General features: G+C 37.3%; 1 protein-coding gene across 1 annotated transcript; it reads right to left on the minus strand.

The window, feature by feature from the left end:
- Window positions 1–1732: 1732 nt before the first annotated feature.
- LOC108672696 lies at window positions 1733–6393 on the minus strand. The gene is made up of 4 exons (XM_018160403.2): window positions 6320–6393; window positions 4444–4560; window positions 2999–3146; window positions 1733–1866 (listed from the first exon to the last, which is right to left on the minus strand). Exons 1-4 carry the CDS (start codon window positions 6344–6346, stop codon window positions 1748–1750), a joined length of 411 nt encoding a protein of 136 aa, XP_018015892.1. The 5' UTR covers window positions 6347–6393; the 3' UTR covers window positions 1733–1747.
- Between the last annotated feature and the right edge of the window lie 10068 nt (window positions 6394–16461).

The raw sequence follows: 16461 nt of genomic DNA on the forward strand, positions 1-16461 counted from the left end.
AAGTCCACGTTCGTCTTTCTAGAGCCTTAAAGACCGTAAGTTAAAAAACCTGCGAATTTACCCTGTGTCATGTTAATTACCGTGATCAGCCAGTTTGGAAACTAGGCCAGTAACCTAGCAGTAGTTAATTACCATTAGCCGTCGGCCTGTATGTAAAGCTGTCAGTAACCTAGTACTCTAGCAGTAGCCTGCTTCTGTCAGATCCTCAAAAGATCATTTTGTTATTGCTAATAGTGAATACCGTAATTGAATCTGTCGGAATCATTTGTGGTCGGCTACATGTGATCGCTCTACCTTTCATTATTGCCCGCTCCGTTCTATGTGCCTTATAAGTTGCTATAAGCTATGTATTCAGTTAGGGTCATGATACAGACCGATGAAATTAATTAGATTAAGTAGAGTACGAGCCTGAAATTAGGCAGCTCCCTTCTGGAGCTGTGTTCATAAAATCAATTATCATGATATATGATCATGGTCTTTTGTATGTCGATTTAAAGCAGCTCCCTTCTGGAGCTGCGTCTATTAGACTTATTATCATTCTAGGATCTCTGTTTCTTGTATGTTCACACTCTTATAGAATCCTGTGCGTGCAGGTTTTGACGCCGAAATATAAGGAAACAAGGATCAAGTTTGCCGACTGATTAACCCCCTTATTAACTCGTGCGTCACAAAGCTCCCGGACTAACATAACTACTCTGAGAGCGGAATAGATGTATGAGGTGAGAGTGTGCGACTTCTTCTGTTAAGGACGTTTTCAGAGAGCTCTGAGTCATCCACGATAAACTAGTTCTATGGGAATTTAATGAAGCTGTTGTAAGCACTGAATGAATACCCCAATGCACCGTGCCGTCGAGAAGAGAGCGATTTATCTCTGATTCTTTTATCTCAGGGGAGGTCGTCTTGATTATGATAGCGCTGAGAAGGATGAATGAGGCCCGATTTGTGGAGATATTACTTGTTAAAGCTTTACAGCGTTCATCAATGTGATGCCCATACCTCACCGTACCTCATCAATGTGGTGCCCTTACCTCACCATACCTGTTGTTGTTGTTGTAATTGCCCATCCTGGTAGGGGCGACTAGGGAGGGGGGGTGATAGGTCAGTTTTTCCGGGCATTCGGTGCCACTGGTAGTTCTACAACCATCACTGGCTCGCTGACCCGCCAGAACCATTTTTGATTGCATTACACAACACCCTGGACAAGCCAGGTACTCATTTATCAACCAGAGTTGGATGAATGGCTGAGTTGACCATGAGCTGAGCTTCCCGGCAGAACTTGTCCTCAGTGGGACTCGAATCCGGAAGCTGGGTGCGAGAGACAGAGTCTCTCACCACTGCACCACCACAGCACCATACCTCATCAATGTGGTGCCCACACCTCACCATACCTAATCAATGTAGTTTCCATACATCACCATACTTCATTAATATGGTGTCCATATCTCATCAATTTGGTGCTCCTCACTCACCATAACTCAACAATGTGAGGTACATACCTCACCATACCTCATCGATGGGACGTCCATACCTCGAAATGTTTCAATGTGGTGTAAATACCTCACCAATGCGGTGCCCATGCCTCAACATACCTCACCAAGGTGAAACCCATTCCTCACCCTTTCACCAATGTGGTGACCATTTCTCAACATACCTCATCAATGTGGTGTTCAACATCATAAGACCTCTGCAATGTGGTGTCCATACCTCAACATACCGCACCGAAGTAGTATTCATACCTCATCATACCTCACCAAGGTGGTGTCCATACCTCATCGATGTAAATCACGTAGTAGTTGAGTGGTATGGAATTCGGGTATGGATAAACCTGCTTGAATTCGCCGGGATTGCCGGTGTCGACCAGAGTAGCTGCTCAGTATTAGAATTGAATCAAAGAAGAAATCGAATTAGAACAATTATATGTGTATTCAAACATATTTATTCGCATTATTTGTCAATAATATGATAATTTACTTTCATAGAACGGTAAGATCTGCCATAGTCTTGTTGATCGGCTCGAAATTGAGTGATATTGCATCATTTTGGCAGCATTCAAACCATCTGACGCGCACTTAGCTTACAGTCACTCGAGTACGATATTGAAGACAGACCTTAATGAAAAAAATTCGCTTACTAAGATATTATCTTTGAAGCGGTGTTAAAACTGCAATGCGATTCCCTCTAGGTACTCATTATATAATGCACTCATTGGTGAATCTGAATATGAAGTGGCTTGCAGAGTAAAATAAAAATTTATAATTAGATGCTTGTTTGTTTCTTGGTAAAGTGTTTGGAACGGCAGAGTTGCAAAAAATGTTGGAATATACATGACACAAATAGGACTTATTTGGTTCGTCTAATCTAACGCTTTACTAGTATTACCCCCCGTGACACAGTTGTATCAGTAGGCTCAGTTATACTAGGTTATTCTAAATGATGGGCCCAATTTAATAAATTCCTATTCATTCAATTTCTAAATCAAAATTAATAAATTGTGCATCAATGGAAAGAAAAAGATTCAATGCTTTTTACTATCTATAAATGTTCAATATCTTCAAATGAAAGTCTAGTCCATAGTGCCAGATCTCAATTTCCCACTTGGAAATGAAAGTCTGGCTTCACACTTCCAACGAGATCACCTGATCTCACACCATGTGACTATTTCTAATAGGGCTACGTGTGAAAGCTGTTTACGTCCCGCCTCTACCAGCAACTCTGGTTGGCGTGAAGAACCGTATCACTGCTGCGGCGCACTCAGTTACAGAAGATATGCTTTCTCGTGCGTGGGACGAGTTTGCCTTAGATGTTTGCCATGTAGCATATGGGGGACATATTGATCATTAATAATTATGCAAAAACGACATTGAATCTTTTTCTTTCCATCGGTGCAGAAATTATCAATTTTGAATGTATATACTGTATAACTAAATGCGAATTAATTAAATTTGGTCAATCATTTAGAATTACCAATTGAATTATTATTATTATTACTATAGGTCACCATTGGCAATGACAGGGTCGGCCAGAGGCGAGAAGCGCCGGCATACGTAAGAGATGGTGCCGTTGCCCTGCACAGGCTCGTCTGTCACGAAGTCAGAGACGTCGCACATGCAGCCCACCTGGAAGGCAGCTCCTCCAGGCGTCTGAGACTGGAATGTCACGAGATGTAAAGTTCAAATGGTATGGGACACGGACGTCCTCTCAAAAATAGTTAAGAGTTATTAATTCCGTCGGCCAAGTTAAACTCGCCAATTTAAGACGGCGGGTGTTCCGTCTCATGTACTGATCCGACTTGTGGTTGCACGGCTCCAGACTGACACCATGAGTGCCTCGTCCATTCTCATAACATAACATAACATAACATAACATAGTGATGTCGGCTCTGAAGTGTAGGCCTGATGTGGCCTGTCGCCGATTCTTTTCCATTTCGTGCCTTGTTCATAGATCTAAACTCGTGTCATTTGACCGGATCTTTTCATGACTGGCGATAGTTTGAAGAAGCTACTAGACTTCCACCGGGTTCGATAAGACCGTGGCCCCTGGCGTTGGTTCTTGTTTCAAATTCTAGTAACCCTTCAGGGACCTTGTATAGACCATGAGTATACTTGTATACTTCAATGAGGTCCCCACGCAGACGTCGATAACTGAGGCTTGGAAGCTTCATAATCTTCAATCTTTCTTCATAGGACTTGCCATAGGACTTCATCCCTTTAGTTGACATGATTTGTTCAAAAAATTAGTCTTAGCAAACATTCTTTTTTTTTCATTGTAAAAGTTACAAGTTTTGGGCAATGAAACGAACTCAACCTAGATATTGAAATTCTGTCATGACCTAAACTTGACGATTAGTTCTCGTAGCAATAGCATACATATATCAGTTACGCGTTGCGTTTAGTTGTCATGCATGTCCGTATTAGAAGCTCCTATTCAAACTTATAATTAAAGGAATCTTTGGTAGCATTCGTATTAAGTGTAGGTTGAATACTGACAATAATTAAACAACCGTTTTGAGAGTATTCATTGCACATACTACGTAGTAGAGTCGCAATTTAAATGTACATACTCCTAAAATTTTGTTTCAATCCCTCTTATATTTTTAATACAACACTTCTCTTTATCTTTACTTCTTGTTGTTTGTTTATATGCTACAAATTTTATTATCTATATTTAACACATTTCTATCAGTCCAATCGATCTAAAATTTTGCACACTTACGTAAAGTCGGAGACAATGCATGAATCAATTGACAGAGTTAATAATTTTGGAAATGTAAAAAAAATTTAATATTGAAAAAATTAATTTTTTTGGCTATATATGAAAATAAAATAAGAAATTCGTTGAACCTGTGTAACATCGGATACACTGGATTGTTTAGATGTGTTATCTTTAAAAATTAATTTTTAATTGCATATTATTGCTCATTATTTCCATAGTATGAGCACACACCCTGCCCATCTCGAACCAGTGTCCCTCGTACAGAGCGTTGACGTAGTTGGGGGCGCTGGGGGGCGTGCGACACGTCGTGTTAGACGCTCCCACACCACTCATCGCAATCACCACCACCTGATCACAGCAAGAAGGGTCCATTTTACTTTACTTCCTTCAATACTAAATAATTTATTGCATGAGAGCTGTAGAATCGAAATCCCAACTCATACCCTCCATTTTAAATTATAACTTAAAATAATAACAAGTTAATAGTAAGAGAACCATGGAAAAAAAGTAGAAACTAGAATTATTTTACCATTTCTAGGAAAAAGAGCAATATAATTTGTGTCAGAGTAGCACATAAAATGTACGGTAATATCTTTGGATAAGGAATTTGGCACTACTTGTGGTAGTAGCGTTTCTACGCTTGTAAATGGAATGTTACAAATCATTTCATTTATTCCTTTATGGAATGTTATTCTTTTTGTCCCTACGAAATATCATACCCTTTTATTTATAGAATAGAATAGCGGTGTCTTTCTTTAATATATTTAAAACGCAACTCACTGCTCAAATCTTTCTCTGCCTAACCGCCGACCACCTCATCGGTTTGAAACGGCGAACTGTGACAGGAAGCAAAAGGTCGAACCCCGCAACTCCCTGCTTCAATTTGGGTACTCTGAACTAAATCCAATCTCTCAACCTACCTTAATAACCCTTTCGTGTATTATTTTACTATTTTTTGACATACTACAAGAAATCGCACACTGCTTACAGCTTTAACTGAGCCTGTATGTGTAATTGTAATCTTAAAAGCTGCAATTTATAGGAAACGGCCACGACCGGAAATGAAGGCTGCAGATCGTTGCATTTCTCTGTAAATTTTAGCGCAGCTTTTATAATAAAAAATAGAACAAAAAATTAAAAAGTTATTTGATTCTAAGCAAATTCCTGTCAAATTCATTGATAAAGATTAATAATTGATTAAATAACGAGAAGTATAAAAATTTTCGGAAACAAAATAGTTACAATACTGTGTGATATTTTCCGTCCAGGAGTGAAATCCAATTTCGTATTCCAGAATTAGCATATTTATAATTGCCTGTCAGTATTTCTATTGGTAATAATTAGTAATTTCCAGTGTTGTCCTTGTAATTAATACTGCGCCATATTACTCAATTGGAACCTTAAATTCTGCACGCGAGTCGCTTCTTTACAGTGGATTCATAAAAAGTAATAGGATAATATTTTTTTTTAATTAATTTTTGAGCATTCAATATGTGTAAATGCTACGATGGATTATTGTCAGGCGATGTTTCTCATGGTAGTACTCTCCCGAATAACGGGCAGGCACAGTTGCATAACGAGACGCAATTTTAATAAGCAGTCATCATGTTGAAACGTGTGAGGTAATACCGTCAGCAGGGCGAGAAACGTACCTTCTTTTTCCGTGTCAGCACTGGAAATTTTACAATGGCCGTCTAATTAGTGGCTACTCGAACTGAAATTTGGCTGGTTAAACTAGCAAACGAACGCTATAAACGAGATTGGTGCAGTTCAAGTTTTTAAAGTCATGCTTCAGTTGTGGATATTATGAATACTACATTGAAAAATGTAGCAGATGACGAATTTTAAACAATCATAATCTGAATATTAGCAATTAACCATATGAAAGCTAGAAACTTACAGACAGTTTATTTGCTGGACAATTGCACTTTTAGGACTGTCGAACTGGCGGTATATATAGAGTTGGACTTCAAAACGCTTCATATTATAAATATATAATAATTATTTAATAAATCTTCTTCATATATGTGACCAAGTTTGATTTGATCAACATGCTACGAATTGCACAGGTTGTTACAGAACTGTAACTAATCTAAACACAACTCACGGTCATTAACTTCCACACGACGCTCATTATGGTGGTCTGGTAGGGTCAGCTCAGTAAATGAGAACTCAGCCGGCGCATCAGCTGTGAGGCTGTCGTCACCTGCTGCGTTTCCCAACGCGGCCAGCAGGTTATGTAACGCGTTCTCTTTACACGCTCAAGAAATTACGCAACTGAGTGTCATCTTATTATCCATCAACAAATATTTATTAGTTCTAAGTGGACAGTGTTGCAATTTGCCATTGACAATACGTTCGATAAGAAGCCCTGAAAAATGAATCATTCGCTTCTGTAACCATCACCCACAAAGCTCACTTATCCTCTCATGATCGCCAACTTTCTTCAACACAAGGAATTGATGTACGATAGGGTGAGGCAGCTGCTCCTTAGTAAATCGTCCACCATCTGCACCCGAGTTCAAGTGTTTGAATAGTCGCACGAATATACGCGCGTGAATTTAGACTGTCAAAATTTTCATAAAATCAGCCATCTGTTGTTGTTGCTTCCGGCCATAATGTTCAATAAGATTCAGTTCTTTTCTGCGAACCTTAACAAATTACGTCTTCTTCACTCTCAAAAATGCAGTGCGCAAAAATTACTGGAATAAATTGAGGCCGTTGCCCGAGTTTGCCTCTGAGCTGCTAAAGGGGCTGAGGTATCGCCGTCAGGCCTCGTCGAGTCATATAGAGTTTCTCCACTATTTCCTTACACAATGACTCCCTCCTAAATAAGATATAACTCTGAAATTTCGAATGCTATTCCAGCTATTTTTCTTCATTTCACGTACGTTAAAATAAATTTCTTGCACTTTGTATTTACAATTTCAACTGATCAGGAAGGAAAACATTTGCACCCCCATTTTTGTGCAGTGCGCAACTTTTCTACCCTTTTCTCGATGAACACAGGTTTAACTATTTATTCTTCCTTGATCGGTATATCATGCACTTCTGAATCAGAATTACTGTGGTAGATATTATTAATTTTGCCCAAAAAATTCTGTAGGTCATTCGTCCTACAATGATATATTCAAAATGCCTGTTCAAACTACAACATCCGGCGCAGTCACGCTACTCAAATCTTGGAACTCTGTTGCCAAGATTTGTGATCAAACTTACGTGTTCTTGGCGATGTTTTGATAATTCGGAGCCAGAACCTGTTACCGCTGCAGACCACCCTGCATATAAACAGTTTTAATGTTGGTTAAGTCCGACCAATAAAATAAGGAACAGTTAACAGAAACGAGGATCAGCTGTCTGTCAAGCCATGAAGTACTGTTTTATTTGTTATTATGAACACTTCAATATGGATAAAATTTTATTTTTATTGTTCTGCCGAGATTTTTTGGCCGTATTGCTATAAACAAATGCTACCAGTGAGCTGGGCACATGAGAGAAAACTTCTTACTTCATTCGGTGTGTTGGACCTGGGGACTGAAAAATTATCGTTTTGTCCTAATTATTCGTGTGTTTTATTTGCCTTATAAGTCAAAAAATGATATTTATATGTCTGATTTATTGCAAACACAATTTATGTATCGGTTGTCAGTGCATCTTTCGTTTATTTTTTTTAATTGAAGCAATAAAAATCTTCAAATTTTCAAAGACAGAGAGTATAAAGTGCATATTTTGTAAGTAGAATATTTGTAAACACAATTTGAATCATTTCCTTCACCAAGGCTATAGAATACAAGCTGATGACCAAAGTTGTGCTTGTTCGATTGTATTACATTGTTCAGAATTGCTTGAGGCGTACGTAGCGATTTCTGTACGTTTTTCAAAGCAACTAAGGTTTAGGCAATGCTCTCTGTACAGTGAGATCGAAAACTAAAATATAACTTTTCAAGCACGCATTGGTGTCCTGCCATCCTGAAAGCTGAGCGTGATTTTTTCTTGAGACTCTCTACTTGTTCGATGATTTGCTTGCATATTTGTACTTAGCAACGCATAAAAAACATGCATGTTGAATTAACCAAATTTAAAAGTCATTACCATTTCTCTGAAACTAGATCTTTGATTAGAGATAGAAAGAAATATGAGCCGGAAACATTAAAGTTCATAGAAAAATTTGTTAAGTGTAGCCCTTCGTCTACTTGGTGATTTTTTGATAATTGGGCCCCAGAACTGTTATGCTGCAGACCACCGTGCAAATGAACAGTTTTAATGTTGGTTTCATCCGACCAATAAATTAAGGAACAGTTAATAGAAACGAGGATCAGCTGTCAAGCCTTGAAGTACCTACTGCTTTGTAAGAAAGATAAAAGGCAATATAAAAAAGTTAAATTTTCAAAATTATTTATTCTGTCTATTGATTCATTCATTGTCTCCGAGTCCGACTTTACGTAAGCAGGTGCAGATGGTGGACGATTTATTCAGGTGCAGCTGCCTCACCCTATCGTCCATCAATTCCTTGAGTTAATGAAAGTTGAGTTAGGGGAAGTGTGCCATGTGGGTGATAGTTGCAGAAGTTACGCATTGTCGGTGAAACACTTTATTGCGCTATAGCGTAAATTTGAATTGGTAATAACTGGCGTAAATGTAGTTTTAATCCATGAAAAATTTAAAAACATATGAAAACAGCCAAAAAATGCACCATTTCTTATGCGAGAAAACATTTCGGAGTTCAGCTCCATCGTCAGCTCACAAACCTAAAATACCAGTGCAAAAAATTAGCGAACCAAAATTTACATCGAAGATATTAAAACATACATTGCCAAATGAAAACAAATAATAATCAGGTAAACATGAGCAGACCAATCTATCTATTTACAATTTCAAGGGGATATGAAACTATAAACGGCATTCAGACTATACTTTTGTTTAAATTATATAGGGACTTTAATATTTGAATGTCAGAAAAACTGGTTATGAAGGCTAAAACTCTAAAATTATTATCGGACGCCGGGACATTGACTGCTCGGCATGAACGCGTACTGCTGAATGAAAAGAATGCGGAAGCAGGTTTATGCTAGTATGCTCCGCCAGTCTAGTATAAATATGCATTTAAAAATTACTTTTTAAGACAACACTTTTAAAGAATCCAGTGTCTCCGATGTTACACGTGCATAATGAATTTCAAATTTTATTTTGAAATATTAAAAAAAAATAATTTGAAATTTTCTTAATATTCAAAACAAATTTAAATTTTTTAAATTATTCATTCTGTCAATTGATTCATTCATTGACTTCGTCTTTACGTAAGTGTGCAAAATTTTAGATCGATTGGACTAGTAGAAGTGTGTTAAATATCGATTATAAGATTTGTAGCAGACACACAAACAACAAGAAGTGAGTTGAAGAGAAGTGTTGTAATAAAATATATGTTTAAAAATTACTTTTCAAAGACAACACTTCTAAAGAATCCAGTGTCTCCAATGTTACACATGTACAATGAATTACTAATTTTATTTTCAAATTTGAAAAAATTATTTTTAAAATTTTTTAATAGTAAAAAAAATTAAATTTTCAAAACTATTTATTCTGTCAATTGATTCATGCACGAGTGGCGCAATGAGAACGCAGGTATTGCTTTGCCCCAGGACGCGAGTTTGGGCCCAGGACGCGAGTTTGGGATGGGCCTGTGGCCGCAGCCTCCGCAGCGCGGCTTTTGGAAGCGGCGGACCAAATATCCAGGGCTCGTCTACTTGCATTTTCTAATGGGAGGTGTTTGTGCTGAGATGCAACCTGCGTCGACACTTTTGCTGAGTCGCACGTCAATAATTCGGCTATTTCTGCTGGGTTCGCGGCCCGTGCGGCGGAGGATGGCAAGAGACGTAAATACGCGGCGTTGGCAGCTCGGTATCGTTTCGAGCCATTCGCATTAGAAACGACGGGCACATATGGTGAAACGACTGGTCCTTTAATATCACAGATTGGCCGTCGCATTACGGAATTGTCCGGCGAACGTAGAGAGACTCTATGGTTGGAGCAAAGGTTGGGTTTGGCCGTGCAGAGAGGCAATGCAGCTAGCATCCTAACAGCAGTCAGAGAAAAGTTCGATGTGGGCCCGCTCCTCGCTCGCGTCACAGCTCAGTGACCCTCGGAGTCGGTGTAGGCCACCATCAGAGGCGTTAAGGTCGGGGCCCTGATCATTGACATGAAACCATTCCCTGTTTTTAATTAATAAAATTAATTCCTTTTTGTCGGAATGGTGAGTGTGTGAGGCCTTTAAAAAAAATCATGCATTGTCTCCGACTTTACGCAGGTGTTCAAAATTTCAGATCGATTGGACAGGTAGAAATGTGTTTAATATTGATTATAAGATTTGTTACAGACAAAATTATTTTTTCAATTTTTTTATTAATTTTTTTCGATTTTTAAAATTATTATTTATTCTATCAAATGATTCATGCATTGTCTCCGACTTTACGCAAGTTTGCAAAATTTCAGGGTCCATACTTTCAAAACTCGCTAAGTGAACGTAAGTACTTACGCTCTATTTTCTTGTCTATGATTGGTGGATTTCGCTTGAAAGCCGTCAATGATTTGCTAATGAACTTACGATCTCTTAACTTTTTTTGAAAGTATGGCCCCAGATCGATTGGAAAGGTAGAAGTGTGTTAAATATCGATTAAAGATTTGTAGCAAACAGACAAAGAAGCAGCATGAACTGAAGTTAAAGAGGAGTGTTGGAAATTTGAGTGATGTTATACCGGGTCGACAGCCGAAGACCACCACTGCCCTAGATGTAATGGACCATCATGATTCCTGCCTTCCGGAACGTAGCCTTCAACACTTCAAGCCGTCCGTATCTAGGCCGTGGGTCGAACCAGCCCTCGGTCGAACGGCCGTTTGTCGAAGGACGATAAATTTTGGAACAGAACTGTGCTATCTGAAACCTAACCTCGGATGCGGTGAACGTAAAATTACGTAATTTAACGATGCCCGGAAGTCATATTCGATCCGCGACCTGGTGGTGCACGGCAGGTGGTGGTCAAGGCCGAAAGAGGACAAAGCCGAGTGGTGCACGGCTGATTGGTGCAGGTCCGGAGAGATCCAAGGCGTTCGATTCAGGGCTTATTGGTGCACAAAATTGGTGTTGCACGGCTGCGCTTCCATGTTATACCGACGTACGCAGACGCGCCTGTGCACAACTATATTGATAAACTAGGGACGATCGCATAGGAACAGGGAATATGTATCTTTAAAATTGAAAAAAGAACTGAGTTTAAAATTATTCACCAGCTATATATGAAGCTGTTCTTGGGATTTATCTAGAGAACAGAACTTTCAATTCATTAGCCAGAGTCTCGTTGCAGGTTCAAAGTAAAGAAATGAACATAAACACAATTTGTGTTTATGAACATAAACACAACGTTGCAATAAACAGCGTACTTATTATCACGTTCGGGAACAACCTCAGAATATTGCTTAGACAAAATATTTTAATTTAAGTATTTACCAATTGCAACGGAAACTAATTTATTAGAAGGGTACTGCGTAAAAATTCAAACTCGGAGGCATAGCATGAAAAGTAGAGCAAATACGAAAGCTGCGGTTTATTAACGTTTGAATCCCATTTAATTTGAAACGTAAAGAATAAAAATGAAAAAAAGCTCGTGCTAAAGCCGGAAAACGTTGATTTTCGGTAAATAGATGTCTGAAAACGGCCATTTGATTTTGTAGCATTGCAAGCAAGAAAAGATAACTATTGTTGGTTTCAAGCTCCATGGTATATTTGATGTAGGGTAACATATGGGGCAGCGAGCCCACTGCGGGTCATGGGCCCATAGCGGATTTCTCGCTAAGTATGGCAGATATTGGTCCGTGTTCTCTACCGCCGGTCGACAGTTTCACTGGGATGAAGTGTACGGATTTACGTTTTGCTAAGTGTTTGCGTTACTAAGTTATTTGTGAATAACTGTTTTAGTCCAGATAAAAAATTTTTTGCTGCTAAAGAAAATTTTTTTAGATTACTGTAGATGAAGCTTTTGAAATTACTGTGAATTATATTTTCAAAGTAATATTTATAGGGATAATTTTGAGATCAAGTTTGGACTATTAGCTTTCAAAATAAAATGTTGACACGATATAAATTGAAATGATACCTAGTGGGGCAACGGGCCCACGCGTGTCACGGGGCAAAGCGCCCATGGTGAAGTCTTGTGTTATACATCATTAGATTTGTCTCAATGACCTTTTCAAACTATGACTAGCTTTTTGAATTACAAATTACACTTCATATTGCATTGATTTTTTTGATTTGCCGCCTCATGGCAGCAGGTTTAGTTTCTAAATATGCGTATTTATGACCCCGTATCGAGTTATTGACTCTTGCCTTGCCAAAAGTTGATTTCAGTCAACACCAATGAGCCAAAAGTTGATGAGTTTTTATGGTGTTGGCTGAAATCACGATTAGGTACGAATTCTCTGCACATAATATCTGGATTATGGACGAAATTGGAACGAAGATTTTTCTGATCAACTAAATATATTTTTTCTAGTCAAGGATACATTTTTTTCATGTTTAGGACGAATTTTTTATCGCAAAGATATATTTTTCAAGTAAAGGATATATATTTTTATGTCAATGAAATATTTTTCTTCACGTCAGTGATAGATTTTTTAAGCCAAGAGTATATTTTTTTCAAGTTAAGTTTAAGATTGATTTTTTGAGTTGTAATAAATGAGTGAATGTCATATTTTTTATTACATTTTCTTACTTTTTAACTGTAAAGTGTTGTTTTTTTCATTTTTAAACGAAAAATATGCATTTGTGGTAAAGGGACAAAGTGTGGGCGCCTTGCCCCAAGCTTATGGGCCCGTTACCCCAGGGGTGGGGCAATCGGCCCATTTTGACACTTTTTACAAAATAGTGTTTCATTAAAAATTGAATCAACATATAGGCGTCTAATTCACATCATACATTCCTCATTAGTTTTACCTTTAAACAAAACAAAGAACCACCTCGTATCAATTAGAACTTCATCAAAAATGTAGTTTAAAAAAAGGGGGGGTGCTGCACCATGTTGCCCTACTTGTGTTGCAGATTATGATGATCAAAGAAAAGGCCTTTATGAGAATGATGCTTGAAAATTAAAAAAGCGTCATCGACATATCCAGAGGTGAGCAGTAGCGCGCTACATGTAGCGGTCGCTACTAGCGGCCGCTACATTTTCAGTAGCGGTAGTGGTAGCGGCACTACATTTAAGGCAATGTAGCGGTAGCGGTAGCGCCCGCTACATATTTAAGTAGCGTTACGAGGTTTTGCCGCAACAGCGCTACCGCTACATTTATAGATAAAGCCTCTAGATTTTACTTAATAGTATTAAATATTATTTAAGAACCAGCATGATACATACATAATATAAATTGCAGAATAAAACTGTACGAAAGATTTCGGTGTATTGTTGTCAACCTCAGCCTGTTACTAGTGTCAACATGTTAGTTATTACTTGTTAAGTTGTTACCAGTTACCACTTACAGGCATTTTTTCATGTTTCAGTTGGCTTACAGTAATTTTTACACAGTTATTTTTATGTTTCACCTTCCCTTCATGGATGTCTACTTTAATCTACCAATCTCAAAAATAATCCACATATATTTACAAATAAAAGACTGATTTTTTATATGTATATGTGGATAATTTTTTAGATTTCTAGATTAAAGTACACATCCATGTAGGGAAGGTAAAACATAAGAATAACTTTAACTTTTATTTACTGTATCTAACCCCTACTATATATAGTTCGGTTAGATTAATTGCAATAAAGTTTATATGTTTTGAAAATGTTTTATTATCATTAAATGTTTATGAGTAAATCCCAATAGCAGAATAATAAATATTTAGAGATTTCCAATAATGTAGGCCATTGTAGCGGCTAATGTAGCGGCGCTACATTTTACTGTAGCGGTAGCGGTTGCGCCCGCTACATTTAGAGCATGTAGGGGTAGCGGTAGCGACGCTGCATTTCAAAGTAGCGCTGCCCAGCTCTGGACATATCGCTTACAGAAGAGTGGCTTAAAATCAAGAGAACAGTTGACAAGCCATGTAGCTTCATGAAAACGCATGAAAATGTTAACAAAAGTAGGGCCGAGTAAGACCCATGCCAATCAATTTATCTATAAAACTATCCAGCATATACAAAAAAATGAGCTTAGTTTAAAGTTTTAGTGAAAAATTTGCTGGCACACCACTTACATCACGTGACTACCTGACATCATTTGCCCAGACTTCAATTCACGCGAATTGATCATTTATAGTTGGTAATTTAACTGATCTGGATGTATTAAAATATGATGAATGCTTGAATTACCTTTTTGAATTTATGAAAGCTTGAAGAAATATAGGGTTGTGTTAGTTTCTCGCATCAGTGAACGCCGTCACCCTGAGCAAGGCTTGCAAATCAGCCTACAGGCTGTCAAGGAAGGTTCGACGGCTGTTACTCATAAGAAGTAGAAGCGGACAAAACTCAGGGAATATACTCACCTCGGTAATCGCGTGAATTAAACAGAATTTTACGCTTCACTGTATAGCGGGTCTCAGTCACAGAGAATGGGAACTGGGGTCTGTCAAAATCGGTGGTAAAATCCTGCTAACAAAATAAAATTACTTTTTAAAGATAACACTTCCAAAGAATCCAGTATCTCCAATCTTACAGATGTACAATGAATTTCTCATCTAATTTTCGAAAATTAAAAAAAAATTACTTTTCAATTTTTTTAATATATATAAATTTTTTAATATATAAATTTTTTCAAAATTATTTATTCTGTTAATTGATTCATGCATTGCCTCTGACTTCACACATGTGTACAAAATTTCAGATCAATTAGACAGGTAAAAGTGTGTCAAAAAATTGAAAAAAATGAAAAAAAAAATGAATTGCATGAAATGAATGAAATTGAAATTGAATGAAATGAATGAATTGAAAAAAAAGAAAAATTGGAAAATTTTTTTTTTCAATTTTCAAAATCATTTAATTTGTCATTTGATTCATGTATTGTCTCCAACTTTACACAAGTGTGCAAAATTTCAGATCGATAGGATAAGTAGAAGTGTATTTAATTCGATTACAAGATTTGTAGCAGACAGACAGACAGACAAGAAGTGAAGTTAAAGAGAAGTGTTGTAAATCAACTTCGAAGATCAATGTCCGGTGAGAGAAAATACTTCTTTTAATACCTTAATATTTTTCATTTTCAGTAGCCCTTCCGATTACTTTTCGTTACGCTTTTTCATATCATCCATAAATTAAATTATTCGCCTCTAGCTTAGGTTAATACAAATAACTACATAAAATGACCTTAATCTCTAAGACCTCCTTCATCTCTCTCTCAAGTTGTCTGCTATGACGTTGATCTCTGAGGACTTCCTTTATTTCTCTCATGTTGTTTACTATGAAGTTAATCTCAAATAAACTCTTTCATCTCGATACGATACTTGCTTCCGTTGTCGATGAGGCTCGGTCTAGTGCGGCAGTCGTATTTCACGTTCTTTTATTACCTATAAATAATGTCATTTTCTGGTGTTAAATCAGACATAATCCGACGCTTACAACACAAAAATGTGCGCTTAAACTCATATATGCAGTTATACAGATATGAAGTTTGATTAATTTGACTACCATTGATCTTTGAAATTGCTAAAATTGATGACATAAATCAATTTGATGACTCTTCTTCTCAAAGTGTTTGCTAGAAGTTTTATTGCTGTTCTGCGAAGTTACTTTTTCGTTTAAATTCTACAGCATCAAATTTGCAGCATTGTCAACAAGAATTTATTTTTGAAAAATAATGTTGTAATGATAGAAACAATGAATTTTGAAAATTTCCTTTTGATCGATATGTACTTGACTTAAAATTAGGGCAATAATTCAAAAGCATCCGCAATTAGTTGCATGATTCGATGTTTCTCTTTTAATGAATAATTTGCGTAAATCTTGTGGCTGCGACGAATTTAGTTCTATTGACCGAAGATTTTATCTTGAAGGAAGCCAATGTCAATAAAATTCTAATTAACGGAAGGCAAGACTTGACAAACTTTTCTGTGAACTTTTAATGTTATGATCAAGTGTATACACTACATATTGCAAATGAATGAACGGGTTCTTTAAATAGTCAGGGTGATTTTTCACAGAATCAATTGTACTGAATGTCATAAAAACTATATTGGGAGGAAATGGTTGTATGCGCGATCGTGACAGCTTC

Source organism: Hyalella azteca, unplaced genomic scaffold (assembly GCF_000764305.2).
Source record: "Hyalella azteca isolate HAZT.00-mixed unplaced genomic scaffold, Hazt_2.0.2 contig4990, whole genome shotgun sequence".
Classification (NCBI taxonomy): domain Eukaryota; kingdom Metazoa; phylum Arthropoda; class Malacostraca; order Amphipoda; family Hyalellidae; genus Hyalella; species Hyalella azteca.

What these genes read in the sequence shown, in the direction of transcription:
- LOC108672696 (XM_018160403.2), bottom strand. Translation starts at nt 6,346, where the DNA reads ATGAGCGTCGTGTGGAAGTTAATGACC. An exon ending in ACTGGTTCGAGATGGGCAGG is followed by an intron (nt 3,147 to 4,443) that starts GTGTGTGCTCAT and finishes GTGACATTCCAG; the next exon opens with TCTCAGACGCCTGGAGGAGC. An exon ending in CGACCCTGTCATTGCCAATG is followed by an intron (nt 1,867 to 2,998) that starts GTGACCTATAGT and finishes AATACTGAGCAG; the next exon opens with CTACTCTGGTCGACACCGGC.